This window comes from Biomphalaria glabrata, chromosome 4 (genome assembly GCF_947242115.1).
Source record: "Biomphalaria glabrata chromosome 4, xgBioGlab47.1, whole genome shotgun sequence".
Lineage (NCBI taxonomy): Eukaryota > Metazoa > Mollusca > Gastropoda > Planorbidae > Biomphalaria > Biomphalaria glabrata.
In genome coordinates, this window is record NC_074714.1 from 16,032,666 (window position 1) to 16,058,350 (window position 25,685).

The 25,685-nt window shown below is 36.5% G+C and overlaps 1 protein-coding gene across 7 annotated transcripts in view; it reads left to right on the top strand.

Moving 5' to 3' along the window:
• LOC106067067 (suppressor of tumorigenicity 7 protein homolog) overlaps positions 1 to 25,685 on the top strand; it is an 82,522-nt gene that overhangs the window by 17,156 nt on the left and 39,681 nt on the right. For 2 of the 7 annotated variants that reach the window (XM_013226170.2, XM_013226171.2), the window contains exon 2: positions 18,043 to 18,125. In XM_013226170.2, coding sequence (XP_013081624.2) covers positions 18,043 to 18,125 — 83 coding nt within the window. Of the gene's footprint in view, positions 1 to 1,345; positions 1,626 to 2,879; positions 3,257 to 18,042; positions 18,126 to 25,685 lie in introns of those variants that run through there. The other 5 variants (XM_013226172.2, XM_056027788.1, XM_013226176.2 and 2 more) reach the window with 5 other exon arrangements.

Below are 25,685 nucleotides of genomic sequence, written 5' to 3' on the forward strand. Positions count from 1 at the left end.
CTAATTGTTTTTTTTTATTCATATGTTGTTATCGACAATGAATACTTTTGCAAAGTTTCAATTTGGTCCGCGAATAGCAAGCGGAAGAAATAATGTGTACAAGAATCTACCCAACCAGACAGTTGATTAAAGCTTTGTAAATGTAATAATAAGACATGCCTTTACCCACTCCGCTCCCTCCCTTTGTAAAGTTCATGCATCTCTTAGATTGTTTATCATTTACAATAGACAGTGAATTCCATTAGCAATTATCTGATACAGAAGAGAGGAAGTGCTGCTTCAGTTAATGCTGAGGCCTAATATCATCATTAATTAACGCTGCAAGGGTAATGTTTTTCAGACATCTAGTTGAAAGAAGTACTTTAAGGTTTACTGTTAACAGACGTGGCTCTTGTGTACATCAATTATCAGTTGAATAAAAATTGCCCAGACAATGTATGTTTGCTAATGGGTTGCTTCAATTGCGGGGAATTTTGTGTGTGTGTGTGTGTTAAGGATGCTGAAATGTATGAAAGGATCTAACAGTTTGTTGATAAACTTGTCTTGAAATGTTTCAGAGAATCCTGTAATTTGTGGTTCAAGACACACAAATCTTCCAATGTATGGTTCAAGTTGTCTGTGTGAAAATGTTTTAATATGCAGATACGTTTCTTTTGTTGAAATTTTTCATCAAATATCCGGATAAAGTTCTCTTTGTTAGAAAGTTTAAAGGATGTAATATATAGTATCTGGATAACTTGTAATATTTCTTATATGATATCTGGATAAACTTCTCTGTGTTGGTAGTTTGATGTAATATCTGGATAAACTTCTTTATGTTGATAGTTTGATGTAATATCTGGATAAACTTATCTGTCTTGATAGTTTAGTCTAATATCTGGATACACTTCTCTGTTGATAGTTTGATGTAATATCTGGATAAACTTCTCTGTTGATAGTTTGATGTAATATCTGGATAAACTTCTGTGTGTTTGGCTCATCATTTTGTATGTGTAATGTAACAGACTTTCTTGTTCCCATGTTCCTCCATTTCGAGTTCAATTGTGTCCCCATTTTCCAATTCATCTTCTTTTATTTTCTCCTCATCTCCTAGTACTCACTCTCCGTCTTTAATCAGACCACGTGATGTAGGAACGAAATCTCACTCCCCAACCTTCTCTCTCTCTCTCTCTCGGCACACTCCTACTCTCTTTTGGCGTGAGCTAGAGAAGTAGCGCTCACCTAGTCTGCGCGCAGACCCTCCCGCCGTGGTGGTAAGGAGAGGGCGCTCGTGGTTGTGACAGCGAGAGTGTGGTGATTTCGGGAGGGGGGGCGGGAGGGGGCGCGGAGGCTCTGGCAAGGGTGGGGGAGAGACCTGACGTCTCCTGCTGTAAGAGCGCGGTTGCCCTAAACGCCGGGTCTCCCGTGTGCTCTTGTTGTGTGCTTCAGTCCTTAATGTTTTGTGTGAGAGCTCTTAAAGCGTAGTGCCATGGAGTGTGTCGCGTGTGATATATGGTACATGTGAAACGTGTTTCTGTGTGTGTTTACATACACATGTTTACCGTGTTACTTGCGTCAAAAAATTCGTTTTAGTCAATTTCGAGAACAACATATTGCAGCTAATAGTACAGTTCAATACGTTTGTCGTAAATATCTTTCTTCACTCTGTAATCGCTTTATTGATATACGAAATTAGGACTTAGAATTATTTCACAGAAGTAGCCCTATGGATGGATGGATAGATAGATGACAGACAAGCATAGATAGATAGATAGATAGATAGATAGATAGATAGATAGATAGATAGATAGATAGATAGATAGATAGATAGATAGATAGATAGATAGATAGATAGATAGATAGATAGATAGATAGATAGATAGATAGATAGATAGATAGATAGATAGATAGATAGATAGATAGATAGATAGATAGATAGATAGATAGATAGATAGATAGATAGATAGATAGATAGATAGATAGATAGATAGATAGATAGATAGATAGATAGATAGATAGATAGATAGATAGATAGATAGATAGATAGATAGATAGATAGATAGATATAGATAGATAGATAGATAGATCTAGAAAGATAGATAGATAGATAGATAGATAGATATGGAAAGATAAAAGAAGAGAGCGATAACTAGACAGGCAGACAAGACATGTTTTCTAATTGACACGTACCATTTGCTGTTAATGTTGTTTAACGTCCAATCGCGTGTTCTTATTGACTGGGTAGAGGTATGAGCCGCTAGGACTAGGTGAAGACCACGACTCCGCTCAGGCGCCTTTGTGTTGTGATGCCATAATTAACATGACTCATCTTGGAGCAGTTTTCCTCCCGATTTAGTTTCTTTAATTTTTAATTGAGCGCAGGAGAGAAAAAGATGAAAGGGGATGGAGCTTGGCCTGCTGTTTTATACAGTCATCTTTTTTTTTTTCCTTTCTGTAAATCCTTTCAATGACATTGCAATTTAGGGAAAGAAGAATTCATGTGTTTTAAATAGTCTGCTAGTGATATATCGAGGATGGGCCGAACACGTTGTGTCACGATGTCCCAGTGAAGGTTTAGGGGTTACTTCTTACTGGGCTAATTTAAACGCAGCCTAATTATTACACTCGAATAGTTGTAAACTTAACTTTAATTTTTAATAAAGTAAAACAAAGTAAAATTATGTTTGTGTCTACCTCCGCTAAAAAAACCTGGGGGTGGGGGAGGATTCTAAATTTGATAGGATTTGAGTCTTTAAGAACTTGTGTGTCACGAATCAGATTAGGATGGCTGGGTTCCAAACTTGGAATGCCTTCATCTCGCTAGCCTTTGCGTGATTAGTTTATTCGCTGTGCCATTTATTAATGTAGTATTAGTAGTGGGTGTCCATTGTGTTCAACAGATATGCCCAATCTATTGTGTAGAGGAGCTTTAGTGCACAGCGCGCTAGACTCGTACGTCCATCATCAACAGTGTTTTCGGAGTGTTGGCTATCGACCTGAAGCTTTGACTGTGTGATTGGATGTGAGTGTTGTTTTCAATACAAGTTTGAGATAAGGTTTCAGACTACGTCGTGGGACCTCTCCCTTCTCTCTGTAGTGAGCACACAAATACAAAGTAAAAAAAATAAAAATACTAAAGATAGCGTACAGGAGTGGAAGAGTCGTGCTCGCCCTGAGTAAGGGCCCCCCCTGTGTTGGTGTCTACGTGTAGCCGAGTGGAGGCGTTCTCCCCTACTGCACGAGGGCCAGGGCTCTCCATACGATTACCAGATGTTTGGTTTGTAGTGCTTATATAAACTCTTTGTGTTTGTATTGATTACATGTTTGTAACGCTTGCATAATATACATTTGTGTTTGTGAGGACAGCATTCTGGTTGTCTGTTGTGCTTATATCTTGATGGTCCGTGTTTGCATACATGTTTAGTGCTTTCTCTAGGGCTTGTTTCTTTATTACAGATCTGTATTGGTTACACATTTTATTTTCTACGTTTAGATGAGATTGCGCGTGTTTTTCCACGCACCCCATTCCTAAAGATCTACATTGTTGTTGTTGGCTACATGCATATGTTTGTGAAATGTTTTGTTTGTAATGTTTGTATTTCACTGTAAATCTAAATTAAACACATATTTTGGTTTGAAGTTCTGTAGGCCTTACTAGTGACCAATGTAAACCTAAAATTAAGTGGCGATCAATAACTAAATGTTTTGAATAGTGATATGGGTTAGTTGGAAATGTTGAAATCTCCTTAGTTGTTTGATATGGAATCTAGAAGTTAACCTTAGTTTGGATTTAGTTTCAACAATCCAGGTAGATATATTGTCATTGTTTGGAATCTACCCATTCTATATTCATTGGGTGTGTGTGTGTTTAACAATCTTTTAAAATACAGTAGACACAGTGGCTTGAAACAGGACCTAATCCTAGACTAAAAGGTGCAGCTTTCTGACTATTAATGCACCAAGAACAAGATAGGTCTGTATGGCAACGAGCTATTTGTCGCCCTTCTTCCCACGGTTGCGACGTTGCAGATCAGTGGTGAGGCCTTCTTTGACAATTGGTCTCGGTCTGAATAAGCCAGTAAACCTCAGAACCTTTATTCCATTCCAAGTACTTAAGTTTCAGTGTGAGAAAGCATGCTAAAAACTTGTGTTGGTGTTGCTGGCGTGTAAGATGTGCTTCACCGCTTTATCAATTATGGACAGAGAAAGGAGGGAATGGTACGAATAAGTATAATTTAAAAACTACTTAAAAAAACAAATAAAGCTATATTTAGTGAGATCGCACCAATTATTGTGAATCTATCATTTCAATAATTTTTATTACATATAGACTAACAATAGTAAATTTATGCCATTGGTAATACTTCTATTAATTTTTTGTTTGTTTAGGACAACTTTAATGCTTTTAGCATGTTTATTTCACTATGTTTCAATCACTTTTGAATAGAGTTTGGTTTATCCAGCCATTGAAGTTCATATCAAATACGGTTTGTAGTCTGTTGTTACTTTCACATAGTTAGCTAACTACCTAATTCTCTACACAAAGATTATCTCCCCCTTAGCTTAGTACTTTTCGTTATAAAACAAAATAATTAAATACTACTAATTTATTTACATATTGGTTATTTTTTTAAAATTAAATTATGTTTTCTACTCCACAAAGAATATTTGTGCTAAGTTTCAACTTAACCCGAAAATGGGAAGTTTGAGAAATGACATGTATAATAAGATTCGAGTCATATAGACAGAGTGAGTCGATTTTAGCTGTTTCAATAAAAACAAACTTTCACGTTTTGTCTTCGCTTTGTCAATGTCCTTTTCAGTCAGAAACACTGACAAAGGTAGACAGTTTCTGACGGGGCAGGTTCTCCGCCTGTACGGCAATTGGTTTCCTGTACCTGTTTTAGCCCAGTTTGCCTTTACCTTGAGATCACCACAGACAAATGCCTGCGTTACTGTTTACATTTTACTAAGCATCTGTCCGATCTCCTTTGTCTTTTTGCGTGCGGCCACCATAAATTGAAGGGCATTTGTAGATTTTCTGCAAGGTAATCGACAATAAACACACACATGCACAAACAAAATGACATCATTGACAAAACACGCCCCTCTCCCCCTTTTATACCACCTCTCTCTCTGTCTCTTTCACTCCTCTCTCTCTCTCTCTCTCTCTCTCTCTCTCTCTCTCTCTCTCTCTCTCTCTCTCTCACACACACACACACACACACACACATACACACACACACAAACACACACACACACACACTCCCTACCTACCTCTCTCACTCCTCTCCATCTCTCATATTCATTAATTAAAAAAGTAAACACTACTTTGCTCTGTATCCCTATTATCTATATATATATCTTTGCATTACTGTCTCTCCTTATATCTGCATACGTTTTCTTGTATCTCCAATCTGTTGATCTGTTCTACAAAAACTTTCCATTTTACCAACCGGAAATATTCTAAATCTATCATTGGAGACAGTTCTTAAAGTCCTTTTCGGTTATTCTTAATATGCCTCAATTTGATCAAGCAAACAAACTTTCAGAGACCAATTAAAGGCTAATTATTTCCTTGCATGATCGTCTGTTCTTTATTAACTGCTTCTTTCCACATTGGCGCAACTTTCATGGTGCAGATCAATAACCTCAGCTCGATCTTGTGGAGATCAACAAGTCCCTTTGGTTCAGAATCTCTTTGTAATCTCGCTCTACCTACCATTCACAAGACTTCCCATTCAAACACATTAATAATGCATTCGTTTGATGGAGCTACTTTAAAACAACTAAAACGTTTTGGTTTGAATGACTAGTGTTTTGTTACGAGAAATTTCAACTCAAACCAAGTTATTGCTTTCTCTAGCTGATTCAGACACCCCTTTTCCCGCTTGGGTGACACTTTTACACACGTTAGACTTTTAAATGTCAACACTTTAATAGTGCGAACACAATGTGAAATTGGTCCGGAAGCTTATGTAATTGGCCTTGTGTTAAAGTTACGTACCTGACTTAATGTTCTGTAGTAATTTCTTGGGGATTTTTTAATATTTTTTTTTAGTACGATTCCTCCTATTAGCTTGCAAACATTTCGTGGGTTCTGTGTGGTAGGGTATTTCGAAAACGAATCTATTTTCCTAGCAATTTCGCAGTTCGGGAAAAAAAATCCATAATGGGTCACACAATGAAAACTCTGGTTTGACCATTTGACCGTTATAATATTTTTTTTTAATTAAAATTAAATTTGGCTTGCGTCTTTTTATTTTGAACACGGCTTAGTTGGAATTACCGCACTCGACTCCAATATTTCTTTGTATTCAGTAAAATTGTATTTTTCTCAAGTAGTATTGACAAAAGACGATATTCTATCTATTCTTTGCTACTGTTTCATAATTAGATTTTAGAGATAGGCTTGAGGCTTCAGGTGTGGTTTATTTCCATTTAAATTAGTGTTGAAATTATGAACTGATAAAAGAATTGCTAAAATTGATCTGAAGATCTCAGTTAAATGTTTCTTTTATTTGCACTATCCTACAACCGCCTCATGAAGCATGAACACACACGCTTCTAGATCACGTTCACAAGCCAAAATACAATATTTATTTGTGTCGTTACTTCTATTATAACCGACAGACTGCGCTTGTACACCAGCAAGGAAAGTGGACATGTTTACTCGTTTTTCGCGGGACACACTGCCCAAGACAGGCGCTGAAGACGAAAAGAAAAATACAACCCCTGTAGACAACGGCTTTGTCTGCTTTACATGTGACATAATATGCAGGTTGCAACTGGGTTTCCACTTATTTTCATACCCCGAATCGAAAATATTGCTATAATTATATTATTATTATTATTGCTTTTGTTCTCTCTCTCTCTCTCTCTCTCTCTCTCTCTCTCATGCTCTGGTGGTGTTAAATCAAACTAATATCTTATTACAAGTAAAAAAAAAGTAAAGTACCTATTTAAAGACCTTGCAATGTATGAGGCAGTTGATATAAATATCTTAGTATTAGTACGTCAGATTGAATCCCTATATCTTACCAATGTCTGAAGAATGTTTATTTTAATTACTTTGTCACCATTAAGCTTACTCTGCGTGGAACTCACAAGAACCTTTCCCTGTTTGGTATTATTACATGGCCAACATGCTGTGCATAACTCCTCATCATTTCTGATGCACCTGAAATGTCTTTTATTTATGCAAGACCTTCAGGTGATAGAATCTAGTGATGTGGAATTAGTTTTTTTAACAGCTGATATATCTAGTGATGTGGAACTCATCCTGATATAAGAGATATCTGCACTGAAGCGCTTGCTGAGTTGGATCTATATATAGCCTCCCCTTCCCCGCCTTTTCGAACGAGATCTTACTTTTGACTATCGCTGTTTACCAGTTTCTCTTTCTAGTGATGGCCAAGCATGAGTGTGATTAGTTGATGAAAATATGTTTGAAATAATCTCTTCAGATAACTCATGGTTAAAATAACTGTGTTCATGAATCAATGACATAGCCATTGGTACATTTTGACTCCTATTGAAATAATCAAGACCTACCAATACTAAATTTTTTGTTATATCAAATCCAATGATTTCTGCCTATTCTTTATTGTTGAGACACAAGAAATACGGTTGTCCACATATTTGTTTTTACTTATGTAAAATATCAGTAACGTTAATAATTGAATCAGTGTTTCCCAAACTGTATTCCGCGGAACCCTAGTGTTCAGCGAGGCCTGAATAAATGTTCCACGAACTACTGAAATAATTAACTAGTAGGCCACCACGTGAATTAACCTCTCAAAAAAAAAAAAAAGTAAGTTGTTGCGCAAAATGCTCAAAATGTGCTTAGTGTTCCTTTAAGGACAAAGTGTGGGAAACACTGAATTAGAGACTACAAACTACTGTATTTCTTTGGTAGACTGCACATATATTCAATGTCTAGAAGAGTAGTGTAAGTAACAGAAATTACGGTTGAAGTTCTGCGAAGACGTTGCGACATCCTCAAGAAAGTTAACGTGAATTGTTTTCATGGCAAAGAATAGGCTTAAAATATATAAAGCTAACCAGTTTTGAGACTAAAATAATTTGTTCTTTATCTAGTGAAACAATAACAACCGCCCAGTAGTACATAAATGCCAGTATGAGAAAAAACTCATTAGTCCTGCCGTGCCGTGAGGAAATATTTAATAGAGTTAGCTCCATCCAAATTTATTGCAGTGGAGAATGCTTGCATTCAAAGCAAGAACTATAGGAGTCGTAAGTTGTAATGTCACATGACACACGTTGGTGACTTCAATCGGAAATCAAATAATGAATATAGTGTGTGTGTGAGGGAAAACATTTCTTGATCTATCAGAAACACAACTATCAGTTTCAATGATTGCCCATTCAGTTCAGTTTTAGGCGACACTCGTATTATGTCCCTCGCTTCCCTTTCCTAGGCCATCCTGGTGTTGTTTGAGTCAACTTGAACACTTTGTAATCTGTTTCTTTTTTTTTCATTCTTATTTTCACATAGCCGTTGCAGTATTTGAGAGACTGAAAGGCTTACACTTAGTCGCATGTGCACCATTTCCCTACGAGATTTACACCTAGAAAGAACTACTTATCAAAAGGAATATTTGTAATAGTCACACACAAAATATATAAAGAAAATGAAAACGTGTCTAAGGAAAAGGTGTTCCTTCGTGAACTTCTCAGCGGCAGATGTAGTCTTGTAGTTCACATGTCTTCAGCAGAGCTATTTACTTCTTCCTCTCTAACTTCTCAGCCAGGATTGGTTAATAAACATGTCACGTTTGTCAGTTCCAATTATTGTTCCTACTTTTTCTGCAATGGTTTCGCCATTTTCTTTGAGGGTAGGTTGGGGGGGGGGGGTCTACGGCCCAAGGAGAAGATGTGAGGAGCTATTGATAATTCATTTACAAATATTTTTTTTCGCGGTTTTTTTTTTAACCCCTCTTGTCAGCTTTAATTACCTGGTAAGCAATGAAATTCAAAGGATGTGTTAGGATTTTTTTTTAGCATGACGAACACAAGGGAAATCGGATGAATAACTTTAAAAAAAAAAAAAAAGTAAAGAAAGATTCCCCCTTTCAGACCTTGTTATCTATCTATCTATATGTAAAGGTCACTTGTGATGTAAATGAGGGTGACATGTGGCCAGCACAACTACCAACCACCTTTACTTTTCCTCTACTAATGTCAGGTACCCATTAGAGCTGGGTGGAGTCAGAGACGCCCAAAGATCCCGAAATTTAAATCCCAGTCTTCATCAGGATTCGAACCCGGTGCCTCCGGTTCGGAAGCCAAGCGCTTTACCGCTCAGCCGCCGCGCCTCCGGTTGAATAAGTTAGTATTGTACTATTATTGTAGTAGTTGTTGATATTAAGAACAAAAAAAAAAAGCTTTGGAAATTTTCATGTGTAGATATGGGAAACTATAAATTAAAATAACTAAAATCCTGTCTCCCTGCATACAAAAAGTACATTGAACATCTACAAAGGTCATGCGTGAACATTTAGTTTAATGTCAAGACAGAGAAAGTTTCCTTTAATAATACTGTATTTACACTGAATATACAGACATTGAATAGTACAAACTATTAAACGTTTTTCTAAAAGTATGTGTAATAAGAATGTGTCTGAAATATACATATGTAAACAAATATATTTTCAGTTAATAGCAAGTAGATAATGTCCACATTTGTACATATATTGAACTAGGTGAGACTCGCTACACCCACATTATAACGCGCCCTCACGCCATATCTTTTTCTATTTAAATTCTTTTCTGTTTTGTTTTTTTTATTAACGGAACAAACACAAAACAAAAATGTTGCTTCTAATGGTCCATAGTACTTGGATGTTCAACACGGTTGCGTTCAATCAGATGTGACAGGGAGCAGTCTGTGGAATGTCGTTCTTCCCAGTGATCATATTGTGGGTGATGTGTCGTTAGGTATTTGTCTTCTCTTGTCACGAGATAGTTGAATAGAACTGGACTTGAGCTCCTTGCCTTGTGGCGCATGCAACACATTGTAGTCTGGTCCTGGCGTTTCTTTAATTTTTATTTTATTTTAAATTTGTATTTATCTGCATTTCTTACAAATTTGCGGTCTAACTTGGGAATTGTTGCTGGATTTGGTTGCAAGGATGGGGAAATGGAAGTCTTACAAATTTGCGGTCCCCCTATGTGGTAGTCCACCCCCCCCCCCCCCCGATATCTGCCTTTATGACTGGTAGTGGAGTCACTCCCTTCCCAATATCTGAATTTATGATTATGACTAGATCACCCCCTGATATCTGCCTTTATGACTGGTAGAGAAGTCACCCCCTGATATCTGCCTTTATGACTGGTAGAGAAGTCACCCCCTGATATTTGCCTTTATGACTGGTAGAGAAGTCATCCCCTGATATCTGCTTTTATGACTGGAAGAGGAGTCACTACTTTCCCAATATATGCCTTTATGACTGGTAGAGGAGTCACTCCCTTTCCAATATCTGCCTTTATGACTGGTAGAGGAGTCACCTCCTGAGATCTACCTTTATGACTGGTAGAGAAGTCACCCCCTGCCTGATATCTGCCTTTATGACTGGTAGAGGAATCAACCCCCTGATATCTGCCTATATGACTAGAAGAGGAGTCACCCCCTGATATCTGCCTTATGACTGGAAGAGGTCACCCCCTGATATCTGCCTTTATGACTGGTAGAGGAGTCACCCCCTAATATCTGCCTTTATGACTAGAAGAGGAGTCACCCCCTGATATCCGCCTTTATGACTGGTAGAGGAGTCACCCCCTAATATCTGCCTTTATGACTAGAAGAGGAGTCACCCCCTGATATCCGCCTTTATGACTGGTAGAGGTCACCCCCTGATATCTGCCTTTATGACTGGTAGAGAGGTCACCCCCTGATATCTGCCTTTACGACTGGTAGAGAGGTCACCCCCTGATATCTGCCTTTAGGACTGGTAGAGAGGTCACCCCTGATATCTGCCTTTATGACTAGTAGTCACCCCCCGTCCCAATATCTGCCTTTATGACTGGTAGAGAGGTCATCCCCTGATATCTGCCTTTATGACTGGTAGAGGGTTAGGTAGAGGTAGAGGAGTCACCCCCTGATATCTTCCTTTATGACTGGAAGAGGAGTCACCCCCTGATATCTGCCTTTATGACTAGAAGAGGAGTCACCCCTGATATCTGCCTTTATGACTAGAAGAGGAGTCACCCCCTGATATCTGCCTTTATGACTGGTAGAGAGGTCACCCCTGATATCTGCCTTTATGACTAGTAGTCATGTCCTAATATCTGCCTTTATGACTGGGAGAAGAGTCACTCCCCTCCCAATATCTACCTTTATGACTGGTAGAGGAGTCACTCCCCTCCCAATATCTACCTTTATGACTGGTAGAGGAGTCACTCCCCTCCCAATATCTACCTTTATGACTGGTAGAGGAGTCACTCCCCTCCCAATATCTGCCTTTATGACTGGTAGAGGAGTCACTCTCCTCCCAATATCTGCCTTTATGACTGGTAGAGGAGTCACTCCCCTCCCAATATCTGCCTTTATGACTGGTAGAGGAGTCACTCTCCTCCCAATATCTGCCTTTATGACTGGTAGAGGAGTCACTCCCCTCCCAATATCTGCCTTTATGACTGGGAGAAGAGTCACTCCCCTTCCAATATCTACCTTTATGACTGGTAGAGGAGTCACTCCCCTCCCAATATCTGCCTTTATGACTGGTAGAGAGTCACTCCCCTCCCAATATCTGCCTTTATGACTGATAGAGGAGTCACTCCCCTCCCAATATCTGCCTTTATGACTGGTAGAGGAGTCACTCCCCTCCCAATATCTGCCTTTATGGCTAGTAGACAGTCATTTTGTGAAACTGTTCAAGACTAAGTCCTGTGCTGAAGCACGCGTGCGTCCACTTGACGACGTCCTTACTAAAGTGAGACCAGAGTGTATCGGCCTGCCGCCTAGACCAATCAGTTGTTTCACTGGCCGTTCTCCGTGTCGTGCCTAAGGTTGCTATCGATTTTATCCGCCCAGTTTCCTGATTGTCACGGAAATAGCCGTTTGAAAGAAGAAGAAGGAGAAATGAAAGGGCGTGTTAAGCACGTTCTTTTCTAAATTCCAATACAAACTTTCTCAGTCATGGTTGACTGGGACAAATTTGATTGATTTCATTAGATGTGGTATGTTTTTTATTAGAAAAAATTTAATTGGGTTCAAAATTAAAGAAGTAAAATATCTTTTCGATAGATCATGTAAACTTTCTACTCTTTTTTTTTTAATGGATGCTCGATGTTTAGGCGAGAGTTGATAATTTTAAAAAAGTTTTAATAACTTTGAATATTTAACGAATGCGTATTGCGAACTATTGATGGCTGCCTGGTGATGAGGTTTGTGCTCCGGACTGTCGTCTCGCTGGTTCCGTGTTTGAAACCTGCCCTCCGCCATCACGCGCCGGATGTAATAATCTTCATTTCTGAAGGAATATCCGAAGCATGTCAAACAGAGAAACCATGAAGGGTTAGATTTCTACCTGAGACCAGAATGTTGACATGCTTCCCTCGTCCCACCCACCCCGCCATAAAGTATAGGTGAGTTGTGTGAGGCAGGATGTCATTCATCCGTTTTCTTGTTGTTTTGAGTTGGAGATACCATAAATTAAAGGAACAATTTTCGTGTGAACCAAAAAATGGTATCTTTGTTTCATTTTGTTTTGTTTTTAAGACAATGTACAAACCCACAAATACGTTATGATTTTAGTGACATAAGAATAATTACACAACAAACTTAAATTCCAAATCAAATTGACAAAAATAACTATTAGTCTTTGCATTTACTATACGTTATAACACAAACACTCATACAAAACATAGATAAAATGAAAAGTGTAGAAATAGACAAGAACACAAGTTATATTACAAGATGTCAAAGTGTAGAAATAGACAAGAACACAAGTTGTATTACAAGATGTCAAAGTGTAGAAATAGACAAGAACACAAGTTGTATTACAAGATGTCAAAGTGTAGAAATAGACAAGAACACAAGTTGTATTACAAGATGTCAAAGTATAGAAATAGACAAGAACACAAGCTGTTACAAGATGTCAAAGTGTAGAAATAGACAAGAACACAAGCTGTTACAAGATGTCAAAGTGTAGAAATAGACAAGAACACAAGTTGTATTACAAGATGTCAAAGTGTAGAAATAGACAAGAACACAAGCTGTTACAAGATGTCAAAGTGTAGAAATAGACAAGAACACAAGCTATTACAAGATATCAAAGTGTAGAAATAGACAAGAACACAAGTTGTATTACAAGATGTCAAAGTGTAGAAATAGACAAGAACACAAGCTGTTACAAGATGTCAAAGTGTAGAAATAGACAAGAACACAAGTTATGTTACAAGATGTCAAAGTATTTTTACAAAGCTGTCTCATGTTACATAAAGTTTTGACTTACATTCAACTATTCTCGACAGTCAATAGTTATCTAGTAGACCTGAACACTGACCGGCGACGTCACAACCTGTTGGCAGTGGAGACCAAGCGTTATTGTAGCCCTGAACCTGCTACGTTGCAATCTGTAGGCAGTGGAGACCAATAGCTCGTTGCCACGTTACAGATCTATTGGTCTCATTTCATCTTTGTCCCTTTTCATTATCTGTCTTCTAAGATACATTTATAAGCCGTCAATCTTTCTTTTAAAAAAATTACATCAGCCAGTACACACACACACACGTAAGAAAAGATTGTTTTAAAGTGATTTTTTTTACCAACTATTTTTACTATTATTGATAGGTTAGTTTTTCTTTTAAAATAAACAGTTGACTGAAAGAAAAAAAAAAAGGTTATTTCTAATTTGAAAGAGTGGGCAGACAGACATAGATTATATAGGTCTGTGAGTGGGTTTAACTAAATTACCACAAGAGGCATCGATAGTTTTAAAGGTGCTTCTGTCAAGAAAGCATGCCTTGTAAATCAAATTCGTACGATGACGTCATCGAAACTTGTGCCAGCTAGCATAATGAATTGAATGTAGACGGGTGTGCGAGAGTTTGGGGAAAGGGGGGGGGGGTAAGTGGTCGAGGTTGAAAGTTACCGAGAGTACCATAGTTGTCGATTTTAGATCTATGTCTTTTAATTTAAAAAGGTAATTAAATTACAAAGAACCGTCAGGGGGGTGGTGTGGACCTAGAAAATGTGGTGTTAATTGCTAAACGCGGCTGTTACTGTCATCACTTTAAATATGTACAAGTGTGTTATCATGTAGGAATGAAGATATGATATACTCAACGATTTAAATAAAAACAATTTTAATGAAGTCACACCGCTCTTTGGCTTTTTAAAATTAGTTCTCTGAAGTCTCACTATACATGAATGTCTCGCGAGGCGAAGTCTCACTATATCTGTATGTCTGATGTTGAAGTCTCACTATACATGTATGTTTCGCGATGAAATCTCACTACATATATGTAAGTCTGGATATGCTCATTTACGTTTTACTGTATTACCTTTTATTACCTTTTGTTTGTAGTCTTCACTTTTATCATTACTAAGGCTTCTTGCTTCTCTTCTATTTGGCTAACATTTGATCAAGTGTGAGAGAAATACAATTTGATTGTTAAGGGAGAGTGTGTAGGTGTTGTAGCCTTCAGGCAACGCGATCATTGTGTTCAGTGACCATCAGCTTGAAATCCTTTGTTAGGCCAGATGATCAGCTAGATGTTCAAATAGCTCTCTTTTGGTGGGGCTGATCTAGTTGTTATTAGACAGCATCACTTTGATCAAGCTCCGTAGGTATCCTGAAAGTCTGGTGTTGAAAAAAAATTGTTAAAAAATTTAATTCAACCACATCGCTAAAGCAAGGCATTTTGGTCAAAGCACGTCAAGTCAAATTTGTGAAAATGAAACCCAGCTTTAACACTAGATTGTTGCTTAGTTAACGACTGAAAGCGAAACTCTAATCGGGCTTTTCAAAATAGACATTTCATAGACACACATCTACAACTAGAGAAGAAGCTTATTGTTTGAAGTAAAGATGGGAAAATGACTTATGAGTAATGTCATTCGCTTGGAGAAGTTTCAAGTTTTTGAACTGTATTGTACAAGTAAATAAACCACTTTCAGACATTGCGATCTATGGAGCAGATGATGCCTTTACTTTCCCCGTGTATACGTTTAAATAGCTAATCAACACTTTCGTATTTGTACACAAGAAACACCGGAAACTAAACAGCACTAATTCCTTCATTTTTTTTCGGTTTGTATTGTCATATATTCATATCTCTTGTGTTTTAAATTGTAAGCAAAGTAGTCATAATTTGTATGCATCTCCCTATAGCAAATTGCTTTCACTATGGTCCTCCGTACTCTTGTTAGGAAAGTAAAGACAGTTGACGGTTGTGATGGCCACATGACATCCTCGTTCGTTGCTCGTAAAAGATACGTCGTGGACCTTTATTACAAAAATTATAACACCTCACTCTGTCTGTCTGGTAAAAACTTAGAACACGTTATTTCTCCCACACCCAATCTCGTATCAAGTTAAAACTTTGCAGTTATTCATTAGTGTAGACATTACACGAGTAAGTAAACCGAAATCAACCAATTAGTCAATTATATATTGGTAATTTTTTTTTATACCAACTAGAAATTCTTCAGTATTCATAATTATGGCTAATTACTTAACGTTTGTTCCCTAAGATAATTGTTCACGTTATTTCTCCCACACCCATTCACGGATCAAATTGAAACTTTAAACAATTATTTATTGTACCTAAAAAAAACATGGATCAATTTTTTAAAAAATTGCTAATTAGTTAATTAATTGTTGGTAAATAGTTATTTTGTATGCTATTGAAGAAGAGAAATAACCTCTCCATAATTGGCTTGGCTTGGTTACCTATGAAGGGGGCTCAAGGTTCGACACCCGACTCGAGCAGAGTTGTGTTTACTAAGCGCATATAGGCAGCACGGAAAATCTCCCAGATACCCCTTCCCTCACTGTACCACAAATGAGATTGGACCATAGCGTTTTGAGCATGCTGTAAGCATGAAAGTAGCGCTTTAAAAAAGCTATATTTTTTTTAATTGAGAAATTAAGTTGCAAATGTGAAGTTCTTTCCCTTAAATAAGCTTTTTTTTTAAAAAAGTATTTCAAATATTTTTCTTCTCTATATCTATCATTTATTTGTCATGTTTGAACTACCTCTCAGAAAGTGAAATACACCTTTTTATTCTAGAGTTTACTAGTGATGTCATTCAGCAACTCTTTGTGTTACTGGTTCAAAACATAATGACAATACACTTTGTAATACGAAACGTTTAGATTGTATATATTACAATAAAAAAACGGATCCAAGCCTTACGGACATTCATATCGGATCCTATAGTATGAGTGATTTCTTTGCCTTGTCTTTATGTTTTAGTTTCTGGACCAGTCTCTCACGTTCGAGTTGTTTTGTTAGGGACCTACAACAACAAAATAGTCCAAGAAATCACACACCGTTTCGATGAGTTGTTTCTGTAAACGAAAAAAGTTGTTTTCGTTTTTTTTTTTTTTTGTTCCAAGGAAATGATCATTGCAAATAGCCACTCTTCTACAAAAAACAAAAAACGATGGAAAGATAGAAGGAAACTCAAAACGCCTTCACTTTCTGAACATTAACTACAAGAGATTCAATGTCTAAATCTGACCGGACATTCCATAAATTGACAGTAATTTTCCATCAACTTTAAAGGCGCTTGCTGGCTGAGCCGCTACATTAGATTGAGCTGTTATTACGTATTGCGCAAATACTTGATGGGGTTTCCTACATGGGGAAAGATGGTGAGGGATAGGTCTCTCCGTTGTCCCTTTGGGAGAAAATAGTGTATCGATTCTCTCAGCGTGCTGGTCCCGAGAGAAAATAGTTTATTAATTATCCTTTTATTTTGCCGGTTTGTGTGTGTGTGTGGGGACAAGACATGGTGTTTGTTTTTTTCGTATTTTCGTCTTCTTTCCTTTCCAAGTTAACCTTAACATGAGAATTTTCAATTTTATTGGTTATCCTGTTTAACTTTCTGTCTTTAAATGTTATAAGCACTAGCTTCTAACTAGTCAACACATATGTTGCAATCTCTTGCAAGCACCGCATCATTAATCATATTTTGTGGAAATTCTTCCATGATTAAAAAAAAAACTAATAAGATTAAACATAATTTACTATATCCTGAATTTCACAAGGCTATAAAAATGTATATGGGTGGACGCGATTCTTGAAAACGGCTCTAACTATTTTTCTAGAAATTTGTCCGTTGAAGAATATCGTTGGAAAGAGAATTACTAGCCCGTTGGTCACACTGAAAAACTCATAAGTTTGACCGTTATCAAATTTGAAAGTATAAAGAGAAATTAATTTAAATTTGGCTAGAGAACTAGAACTAGAAAATTTTTATCTTGAACAAGCTATATGTCTTTTGGGTAGTTTTGTTTGTAGGTCCTATTCATTCAATAATTTGATAAACTAATAGGAACATTTTGCTCACCATCTTCTAAGTCTAGAACTTTATGCCAATCTTTGGAATATAAACGAGGATTTTTATTCGCTGGGGGAGGGGTTGAGCTAACATTCATTAGTTGCTAAGTGTAAAATGATCGCTCTACAAGATGTATAAAGGAAGTATTGTTTTGTTTATTTTTTGTTTATTGGTGTTGTTTTTCTTGTTAAACATTACCCCTTCATTATATTAATTAAGACACCTGATTGGGACAGTATTCTATTGATTATTATATGTGTGCTATAATAATGAGCAGCCTTCATTATATGATTAAAACTGATATTTACATATCAAAATGCTCATCAAAACTTTTGATGAAGTTTTTTTTATTTTGTTGACAATCTCTTTCTCAGCACCTTAACTCAAATCTTGAGGCATTCGCTTCCAGTGAACTTATAATAGTTATATAGTTATGCTTGTTTGGTGTTTACGTTAGAGAGCTCTGTATGTGAGACTGAATTCTTGCTGATTGGTAAATTGTAACTCTTGTTTCTCTTTCCTTTCAGCGACCATGTTTTTGAACACGCTCACCCCCAAGTTTTATGTTGCCTTAACCGGAACCTCATCACTGATATCTGGTCTTATACTGGTGAGTCGCTTGTATGATTGTTACACTTCTACACATTAGAATCTCACTTAGGCGCCCTATCGGTTTTTGCTTTGTTGGTGTATCCCTTTGAAGAGTAACAACACTTATAGGTGCTCTGTGATATTATCATTTTCGTGCTAATTCAGTGATTCTATTTGTACCAATGAGTAGCTTGGTAAGTCAGGTAATGGTAGAGCTAGTGGTTTCTTCCTTATTTTGTTAGCGGGCGTTCAGTCACCGCCATAGTCACGAAGCAAATTGAAAGTCAATTTTTGTGTTTGTCTCATAGACACATGTATTTCACTGATCTGTATATTTGATGCTATGAAAGGTTTTCTATTTACACTATCAAACTCGTTTTGGATTCGAGAGTGTTTACAATGCCTTAGAGATCCGACTAGAACTTTTATGCATCGCTTGTCGTACGTTCTTCTTTGTTCTTCGCGGTGCATACCATTGTCTAGCCATATTATGAATAACTAGCCATATATTGCCCGCTGGTCTTCATTTACGTTTCGCTGTATGTAAAGATGCTTTAGAAACATAATATTAATTTGATTAACATATGAAGTGATTGGACTTTATTTTGTATGTTAATGTGTTAAAGTATAAAGTATTATGAAGTAGATCTAGAATTAGAGTTAGATATAGAGTTAGATGTCGGCTTCGATAGATGAATGGGATTATAAAGTACGTCTGGACTTCTAAATTCACAGATATAAGGCACGAATTTATGTAAAAATGCTTTTGAAAGACAAATTTGAAGGTTAATTTTATTGAATAATTAAATGAACAGACTATATTTGGTATTTTCGTGTGTCAAAGTAAAAAAAAAAACTATCTGTGCAAAGTGTAGTTCTTAAAATTAGATCTAGATCTAAATCCTTTTGATCTTGTCTCATGTATACATTGCCTAGATTCCATGAAATAGTAATACTTTCATAGAGTTGGGCAACTTTTTTTTTTTTGAGGGTCTTAAGTTTATTTTAGGGCTACTATACATGCGTTGCGGTTCCAGTTAGCACACAAGGAACATTTATTAATAGCAGTTAAACTATTTTGATTTCTATGCGAGACATGCATACATGTGCGTATACATACATACATGCGCCTTCCTTTATGATTTATATTATAGATGTAAAAATATGCATGTTGATGCGTTGTCTCTATAATATATGTTTATACTCAAAAAAAAAAAACAACTTAATATTCGTTGTCAAATGAATCTTTTTCAAATGCGTTGGACTATACGCGACATTTTGGAAGCTTCGCTTCTTTTCTTCGCGACATTCTACATCAGTTTTGGCCCCTTGCAACTTTACTTTTGCTCTTCTTCACTATTGTGCCCCCTTAATTGGCATACTATTCTTAATCTCGTTAGGTTGAGTGACTATTATTTTTGCTGTTTCTTTCACATTGCATATATGGGCATGGAGCATGTTCAGAATAAGACAACTTTTTATAATAAGTTTGTGTAATTTCTTTAAAGTTTATTTAGTTTTTACAAAACATATTGTCGGTTACCAATGTCTCTCTCTCTCTCTCTCTCTCTCTTGCTTTCGCTATCTGAAAGTTTGATTGAAAAGTGTGGTGAAAACTGTGTCTCTCGTGAGCTGTTGTTTTGAAAGGAAGTTTGAGCCTGTGGTTTGTCTGGCTGTAATGGTAGCTCGTTGCTGGGTTTATCTCGTAGCCCGGGGTGTGATGTGTTCAATACTGGTGACACTGTCAAATAATAGACGTCTCGTGACTGAAGCTGCGGTGACGTGGCCAGTTGTTTTTTTTCTTCATTGACGTGACGTTCTTAACATTTAGACAGTGTCTCTCTCCTCTCTCTCGCTCTCTCTCTCACACACACACACATTTCTATTGTTTCTGTTTTGATTTTGTCCCTCTATTTCCGTATTCTCACATTCCTCTGTTTATCGTACCCTCTCTCTCTCTATCTCTTTCTCTCTCTCTCTCTTTCTCTCTCTCTCTCTCTCTCTCTCACACACACACACGCACATTCTCACCTTCAACAGTCTTAAAACTACCCGACGTGTTTGCTTTGATTGCTACTCAATGTGTATTAATTGTAGTTAGCTTGTTAGTTTTGTGTCCTCGTGAGTCTCTAATCACAAACAAAACAACTTCACTGATGGAATCTGCCTGAAGGAAGCAATCTTGAAATCAATACTAAACACCAAGCTTGACACTTTCTTGTCTTGGTTGTGGCATTTGTCTGCTAGATGTTGCTATCATCCAGCTATTCTCAACATTGGGGGGGGGGGATTGGCCCCCCTACCTTCTTACCCCTGTCTTACCCTGGCAAAGGTTTTTAAATATTCAAACTTCCTAACGAAATACATTTTTTAAAAATAAAATATACATTGGGGAAGAGAATCATTCCTCAAGTGTCCATGGAAATTTTTTTTTTTTTTTAAACATTATTCTTTGAAGTAACATTCTTACAAATTAATTAATGAACACAAAATTTAGAATTGAACTTTGTCATTGTTATAGTACTAAATAGCATCTGTCCATGTTCTATACATTCCTGACCTCATTAAAAAAAGTAAAAATTCTGAAAAGTAACAGCATGGTTAGTGTTTCTGTTAGGTAACGGGCAGTTAAATCGTGTATTGACTAACAAGAGAAGCGACACGCGTGATTACATTGCACTAGTTCTAGGAACAAGTGATTAACATATTATTCATTGGACTTGTTCCTATATGCCAGATCACCATAGGTCGCTAGCTAGTTGATGTATTCGACCTAAAGGATATAGGAAGTGCTGCTAAGCTATACGTTTTCAAACGCATGCACTACATTTTGTGCACTTTAAAGTACTTGAAAATTTAAAAGCTCTTTCACTTGATAGCGAAACACTTTGTAATTAGTTAGCTGCAGTGAGCTTTCAATATAGCGTCATTACAATTGTTTTTGTTTGTATATTTCATTTAAATCTCTCCCAATCTTTCAGTTTCTTTCGTTTTTCTGTCTAATAACGCCCCCCTCCCCTCCCAACGAATCTCCCATGTTGTTTTTTTTCATCCTGTACGCTGTTACGTTGTTTATTTAGTTTTGCCTCCAGAATGTCAGAACTGCCAAATACAAAACAAAAATGAGATCAAATGTAGCGTGTACATCTCCAGTCTAACTTTGTCTCCTTCTGGTAAGGGTCCCCTTTCAGACCTTGCGATCTAGAGGGCAGGTGATGTTAAGGTCATCTGTTTCTGTGGCCCACGGTTAATGAAGGTGTCACGTGGCCAGCACAACGATCAACCGCCTTTACTTTTCCCCCACTAAATGTCAGGTGCACACAGAGGCGCCCTGTCGCTACCTGGTTTTGGCTGTAGGCGTAGCGGCGTGGGTACGTCCGTGTGATGTAGGTACCTCTTCTGGTACGGCTATAATACTCCTCTTAGCGATGTACTTTATTAGACGCACTAGATTTGCAAGTGCGCAACATTACTAATATACCAAGGTCTCCAGTGACAACATTTAGAATTACTGATGAACACAGTGGTAGCAGACGTGGAATTTATTATATATATAGATAAATTACAGAAAATACTGGCGACTTCAGCCGTCACAAGATATACACCAATAAATACTGGCTGTTCATGCCACGTGGAATAAGTAATCACATCAATGAAATGTTCAAAATATAAGTCCAAAGAAAACTCTCAAGTTAACATTAAATCAAATTCATTAATATTCATTCATATTACAGACAGAGAAAATCGTACATCCACTCTCTGCTGGAGTTCTTCACTAACTAACTTTTACCCTTATTTCAGAGTCCTTTAACTTATTCACATAACTTCGTGCTTACCCGCACGGAATGTTACAATAGGTGACTGAGTGTCACTTCATGTCACAGAGGTTCTAAAACTGGACTGTGACATACGCCCCACACTCCAAAAAGATTTTTGACCAAAAATCTTTGACAAATATATTTTACATTAATACCACTGTACAAATATATATGAGCTTAGTCCAATATTCTATCAAGTGCTGTAAGTTCACTCCAATTGCTCATATCATCTTATATAATCTTAGTAATTATGTATAACATCATATAAATTACTGAGTCCAAAAAAATCATTTATATAATATACTTGATTCACTGAGAGCAAAATCACTGAAATATCACACTAATTGTAATGAAAAGTACCTCCATCAAGTGTTAACAAACTTTATGCATACATTTGTACTGAAAAAAATTTGTACAAACAATCACATGCTAATGAATATAAAAAAAGAGAAAAAATATACAAGTTATTCCACATCCAATGTTTTACTATAATTGTAGATGCACAACATTATCAATGTGTATCATTTGACACACTGAGTAAATTTACTCAAAATTATTACAGAAAAAGAAAAAAAAATTTCCTATTTATTTACAACTGTGATGTGCTGTGTCAAAATATTATTTTAAGTTTTGCCATCATCAAGAAAAATAAATAAAATGAAAAAAAATTTTCAGATACATGTCAATCCAGTTCAAGGTTGACCTTGCATAGGACTACTATCAATAGTCTGAGTGTAGTATTGAAGTGCAATAGTAAACAAATTTCCATGTTTATAAACATTCATTGTAGTATTCAGGTGTGTAAAAAATTTTAGACAATATTTACATCTGTGAGTTGTTATGAAAAAAAAAAATTCAGGTCAACAGTTCAAGTAGTTCACTGTTGTTTACATCTCATTGTTTACATTGCTGTGCACAATCAGTAATGAAATACAATATATACACACAAAATAAACACATCTGGCATTTGTCATATTACAAGTTGACAATAAAATACAATGAGTAGAAAATAGATGATCTGTTATTGATCATAAGCATAAATGTCATCATGACCCAAAAGAAAAGTGTAACAATAAAGTGTCATGACCTATTTGCAAAATGTGTAGAATGTTAATTTGACTAAGTTGACTACTACTGCTTGTTTCTAAGTGCTTTGTACTGGTTATTTATTCTATCAGAATGTCCTGGCTGATGTGTTTAATGTCATTATTTTCACTTGCTTCATTTTCATGTATTATGTATCTGGATAAAAAGTCAGCTATTACATTTTCATGTCCTGGAATGCTTTCTAAATCAAATTTGTAATCTGAGAGAATGAGTGTCCATCTGTTTATCCTGTCATTTTTTAGATCTTTTCTTTTTAGTGCCAGTAATGGTTTGTGATCACACTTAATGCTAAAAAATCTACCTAACAAGTAATTCTTGAGTTTTACAACTGACCATACAATGGCTAATAATTCTTTCTCAATCACTGAGTATTTTCTTTCTGTTTCAGACAGTGTTCTACTGATGTGTACTATTGGCTTAAAAAATGACTCTCTTTGCTGTAGTAAGCATGCCCCAATACCAGTGTTGGAGGCATCAGTGTATAGTGATAGTGTTGATGTTGGGTCAATACTGGCTAATTCTAGTTTCTCATTAAATTTATCTTTTAAGTTGCTTAATGCTAGTCTACTTTTTTCATCTATACAAATTGTGTTTCCATGCTTCTTTTTAGTAAATTCAACAAGGGGCTCAATTATCTGTGCATAATTTGGAATAAACTTTCTATAAAAGTTGCAAAGTCCTAATAATGATCTCATGTCTTTCTTAGTCCTAGGTTCTTTTATGTTTTTAATCTTTGTTAGGTTTGTTTCAGTGGGTGTAATTTTGTCATTGGTAATGCAATATCCTAAGAATTGGATTTCAGGCTTGGCTAGGTTTAATTTCTTGGGGGATAATGTCATGTTGTGTGTTCTTAGTCTTGAAAATATTTGCTCTAGTACATAAATGTGTTCCTGTTGTGAGTTGGTGAAAACACAAATGTCATCTACATAAGACAACACATTATTTATGCCTTCTAATAATTTTGACATGCATTTCTGAAATGTGGCTGTACTATTTATTAAGCCGAATGGCATGACATTCCAGACATAGATACCTTCTAGGCCTGGCATAGTGCATTTGAATGCTGTATATTCCTTAGAGTCAGGGTCCATTTTAATCTGCCAGAAGCCTCTGTTTAAGTCCATTGTTGTGAATAGGGATGATTTGCTTAAAGTTGTAATTATGCTGTCAGTGTCTGGTAGGGGTTCTGGGTCTATGACTGTGCATTTATTTATTTCTCTAAAGTCACAGCAAATTCTTACTCCACTGTCTTTCTTTTTTACAATGACCATGGGTGATGCATATTTACATGTTTCTGATCTCTCTATCTTCCCATCTTTAATTAAGTTGGTCATTTCTGTTCTAACTAAGTCCTCATATGCTTTGGGGATACTATAGGCTTTTGTCTTAGTTGGTAGTGCTTTGTTGAGTTTTATTGTGTGTTCTATCAGATTGGTACATCCTAGCTTTTGTGTAATTACATCACTATATTTACTTGTCAAGTTCTGTAACATATCATTTTCAATGTTTGGACTACTGTTGTGTGTGGTGTTTATGGTGCTTACTATATGTTCTTGTATGTTGTGTTTGGTTTCTACATCAGGTTCAATTATATCTGTGTCAGTTATTTGTCTCTTATCCAATTTTACAAGTTTGTCAATATTGAGTTTGCATTCTCTACCATCTTTATCAATGATGTACACTTTGTTATTAATTCTCTCTATAACTTTAAATGGTCCCTCATTCTTATCTTTACAGTGTTTGTTTTCTGTCTTAACAAAAACTTGGTCACCTACATTTAGTGTTCTTAGTTTTCTATTTCTGTTTTTTATTTTCCTATGCCTTTCTAGGTTTTTGTCCATGTTTATCTCTGCTAGTTTTATTCCTTGTCTAAGCTGTTGTTTGGTCTGAATTATCCAAGGATGGTACTGTTCTATGTTTTCTAAGTCTAACATGTTGTCAGCCCATAACTCTAACGGTCCTTTAGGTTTTCTGTTAAATACAAGCTCATAGGGGCTGAATTTGGTGGTTTCATGGATGCTAGTGTTGTAGGCAAATATAGCATAACTAAGAGTCTGGTCCCAGGTGCTCATTGAGTCTCTTTCTAGCTTATATATCATCTGTTTTACAGTTCTGTTCCATTTTTCTATGACTCCATTTCCCTGTGGTGAGTAGATAGTGCTATGGACTAGGCGGATGTTAGTCATTTCTGCAAATGCTTGGTTAAGGTGTGACTTAAAGTTTGATGCATTGTCTGATAGTAGCTTATTAGGGAATCCAAATTTAAGAAAAAGTGTTTTTAAGCAATTACATATGTCAATAGCCTTTATATCTTTTAGAGGAAATGCCTCTGCCCATCTAGTGGACATGTCAATGATACCCAGAATATATTTATTCCCTTTACTGCTGGTTGTTAGGGGTCCCATTATGTCCATGGCAATTTTGTCCCAAAAATGGTGAGATTTATCTGATTTTTCTAATGGGGCTCTAGTTACTGTTTTTTGTTTGGCACATTCTGTGCAACTGTTTACATAGTTCTTAATGTCCTTTCCCATCTTTGGCCAGAAGAATTTATTGGCTATCTTAGCATATACTTTCTTTTTTCTTAAGTGTCCTGCTGTGGGGTCATCATGTGCCATATTTAATATTTTAGCTCTTAAAGTTTTAGGGATCAG